Consider the following 4,016-nt stretch of genomic DNA (forward strand, 5'->3'; position numbering starts at 1 on the left):
CTGGAAGCTATACCCTCACTGTATCAGACACGCACTATTATGCTCTGATTCCCCTCTGGCACACAGGGCAGGGCACCCACAGCATCCTGCCCTGTAAACCACTGGCTAGCCCTGTACTGCATTATCCCCTGCTCAGTGGGGTAATAAGTGGTGCAAAAAAAAGGATTCCCTCCTTTTTACCAAAAACATCCAAGCTACCTCCTCGGCACTGCTAGATTGAAGAAAAGGCAGCACATCCGTATGGCTGAAAAACATCCGTTTATGGGTGTCTTATAGGATGTTTGTCACCACAAATATATTACCTGCAGCCCACGTTTTTTCAAGAGTAAAATTCCATGTACCTGCTCATTCTCAGCTTCTGATTGGCTACTGTGAAGGCCCGGGGCATTATGAGAGGCTACCAGTGCTGGGCCGAAATTACGCATGAGCGTAATTACGCATCGCAATTCAATGTAAATTTACGCGTAAGCGCTACGCGTAACTTACGGTCTTACGCGTAATTATTTACGCGTAAGGAGTTAAGTGGTATCGTAATTACACTGTCTACCGTAATTGCTAGGTATGCGTAATTTTACGAAGACTTAAGCGTAACTTTACGCGTAATTACAACGTAAAAACTCCCCTTTTCTAAGAGTAGCCAATCAGTCAACATCCTAAGCAACCAATAGTATCTTCTCCCGCCCTTCAGTATATAAGCGTACGTTTTGACGCATACGAATGACGGCTGTCACATTGACAGCTATTGCGTACATATCGTCCGTATGCGTCAAAAAATATGCATTAATGGGTATTATGGCACTACGCGTAACATCGTAGTGTAAGCGCCTACATTACGGTATCCTTACGCGTAACTGCGTAAGTTAACGCGTAATTACAGTGATGAACCGTAGATAATTTCCTACGCCGTAACCGTAATTGCGTAATGCGTAATAGCTTAACATTACGCGTAATGATCCGTAAGCGTAGATTTTTCCATTACGACCAGCACTGGAGGCTACAGCATTTTTGATCCTACAACACTTATTTTCACTGTGAGCCTGTCCAAATAGAATGTCCTTTATGAGGGGAAATATGTATCCAAATAACAAACATCAATGCTATTCGTCTACAGCAAATCTGTACTCAGTGGACTATGCAGCAACGCCCTTATTTCTGATGCTGGACTAACACATTCAATGTGATCCTGGCTGCGGATCTTATTGCTCAGAACTTGAAAGCAGATATTATGAGATTTGCATCAGTCTGGTTATTTATTTCCCTGTTCTGAATTGAGACATAATCATTACTCTTGGGAGCCATTGGGCATACTCACTGCCATTATAGAAGAAAAAAAAAGTTGAACTTTCATCATGGCAGATCTCAAGGAAAAACTATACTACTTTATAACTTCTGTCATCATGGCCATCCCTGGGGTCTCTCTAAACTTGTACATCATCGCTGTGAATCTTAGAGATTGGGCAAGGAACGCAAGGACTGGAATCTGTGATAAAATCCTTTTCTCCACAGCCGTGATATGTGCCTTGCTACAGCTCATGATAACTTCAGATACCATCCTGTACTACTTTACCAAGTACCAGAAGTTCGACTTTGATATGATTTTATTCATCTTCATGTTTACAGTCTTTCTGATTCATGCCACTTTCTGGAATACCAGTTGTCTCTCCATCTACTGCTGTTTCATCATGGTGAATTTCACCCATCACATCATCTGTCGGGTGAAGACATGGTTCTTGTCAAAAGTCAACTGGTTGCTTGTTGGATCGGTGGTTGCGTCCTTCGCTATAAACCTTCCACTTTTCTGGACAGAACACTTAAATGCCCTAAAAAATACAACCAAAGGTTTTGGCAACAAGTTACTTGTAGGGAACGATGCATCTGTCTACTTGAGTGTGATAGTGGGAAGCTGTCTACCATTTCTTCTAACTTTTCTCTCTAATGGACTCAGTGTGCTGTCTATACTAAGGCACATCTTAAGAATGAGGAAGAATCAGCCCCAGTTCACTTGTCCCCAGTTTAAAGCTCATGTCCAGGCTTCAAGGTCTATGACTGTCCGCGTTATTATGGATCTAATTTTCCAGATAAACATAGGTCTTTTCGTCTACACATTTGAAGTTTCCAGCGGTATGCAGATGATGTGCTGGACAGTTGTTGCTCTTTACCCCTCCACTCAAGCCCTGATTTCAATTGTTGGAAATCCGAAACTAAGGAAGTCCTTTTTGTGGTTTAGAAATGTAGCTGAATGATATTTCTTACTGTTCATAAATTGTGTTCATTGAGTTTATATATGTAGAAGAAGTAAGTATATTTTTACATAGCAAGCTGTCAAAATATCCCTCACAAGTTTAACAGTAGAGTGTTGAGGAAAATAAAGTTGAAGCCACGCAATCATTTTAATGTAGGTAGCTTTGTCTGTGGTACGGTTGCATTTGGCAGACCTTTCTTTATCTTGCATGAAAGTGTTCTATCACTTGAAATCACAGTCCGAGTGTGGATCAGTATCTCATCCACTGACCTACAAGTGTTCGTTTGTGAACATTTTTGAAAATGATTTCCCAAATCTTCATAATAATCAACAGAAGCTGGCAAAAAGTTTGCTTACTCTCTGCTTAGGGCGCAGGGGTGTAACTAGGAATCACTGGGCCCCCCTGCAAAACTTTCAATTGTGGTAAGCCCCTCTTGCTGGGGGTAAACCAGTGCTGTACAAAAGATACTGTTGAACACACTGATTACGGATTGTCTACAAATCTTTGCCTGCAAAACTTTATATGATTCCTTATCAGTGGCTGAGCAGATGCAGTGATTAGAACAATTGTGCAAAAAGCAGAAAGTTTTTTTTTCTCTGTGCCCTTAGTTGTCAATCTCTCAGGGCAGGGCCCCTTGCGGCTTCTGGGCCCCCCTGCAGCTGCATCCCTTGCAGGGTCTATTGTTATGCCCCTGCTTAGGGGCCTGTCTCAACTATTTGAATCCATGTACATTGTGTGGAATTGTAAAATTGTCACACATCAAATGTATTTAAATGACATCAAATTTTTACCCACATTTTGTTTTTTTATGTGTGTGTGTTTTGGTTTGCTTTTGTGTGTGTTTAGGTTTGTTTTTTTTGCGTGATTTCAGCTTTTTCTGCTTTTTTTAAATCATGCTGCAGTGATTTTTTTATTAATATTATTATTTTTTGTGTATGCGATGTGTGATTTGCATGTAATGTAAGTTGACGGAAATGCAGAAAAATTACATTTGTTTCTAGTGAAGATTGTAATCTGCTAATTACGGCCATATGTAATTACGATTTGGACATTCAACTGATTTTGTGGAATACATTTGTAATTTTGGTTAATTTTGCATAATTTGTGCACAATTTAGAGGTTAGTAGCAAATAGTAGCAAAGCCCCAAATTTAGCAAATTGCTATGTACTGTATATTAAGGAGGAAGGTGGGGACAAGGCAAAACAAGGCAAAAAAAAAAATAAAAGATAAAAAAAGACCTTGTAGTTTTTGAGAAAATCGATTCTTAAAAAGCAAAGAACAAATGATTTTTAAACTCAGAAAAATTACAGTTTAAAAAACATTTTTCCTTTGCATTTTGTAAAGTCAATCAAAAACTACAGGGTCTTTTTGAGAAATTATTGTTTGCCTTGTTCCCACTATTCCCCTTAGCATACATAGTAATTTTGGTGATGGTAGCATGTATCAGACTTTGCTTGTAACCACTAAGATCGACACAAAATTGCGCAAAAATTATGAAAAGTATGGTTCCTGGTTATGTTTACAAACAAAACAAATTACAATTGTACCCAAAAATTGGCATTGGGATTTCACATCGTAAATGTGAATTACAATGCAAAATTATGATTATGCAAAATTTGTGCTCATCACTTTTTTGTTATATCAGATTTAGAATTTTTTAAAAATTAAAGGTCAAAACCAGAAAATCACAAAATGCACAATTGAACGTGCTAACGTGCTAGCTTGTAATTCAAAGAAATAGGGAGGAAACAGGGCAATACGTAAGGGTACAT

General features: G+C 38.9%; 1 protein-coding gene across 1 annotated transcript; it reads left to right on the forward strand.

Moving 5' to 3' along the window:
• The first annotated feature begins 1,349 nt into the window (after nucleotides 1-1,349).
• Nucleotides 1,350-2,243, forward strand: LOC137526069 (taste receptor type 2 member 4-like). Its single transcript, XM_068247282.1, has one exon. The coding sequence runs from the start codon at nucleotides 1,350-1,352 to the stop codon at nucleotides 2,241-2,243; it is 894 nt and encodes a 297-aa protein (XP_068103383.1).
• Nucleotides 2,244-4,016: the final 1,773 nt, after the last annotated feature.

The sequence above is a fragment of the Hyperolius riggenbachi genome, chromosome 7 (genome assembly GCF_040937935.1).
Source record: "Hyperolius riggenbachi isolate aHypRig1 chromosome 7, aHypRig1.pri, whole genome shotgun sequence".
Classification (NCBI taxonomy): Eukaryota; Metazoa; Chordata; class Amphibia; order Anura; family Hyperoliidae; genus Hyperolius; species Hyperolius riggenbachi.

Coding starts and splice junctions, on each gene's coding strand:
- LOC137526069 (XM_068247282.1), top strand. CDS start 1,350: ATGGCAGATCTCAAGGAAAAACTATACTACTTTATAACTTCTGTCATC.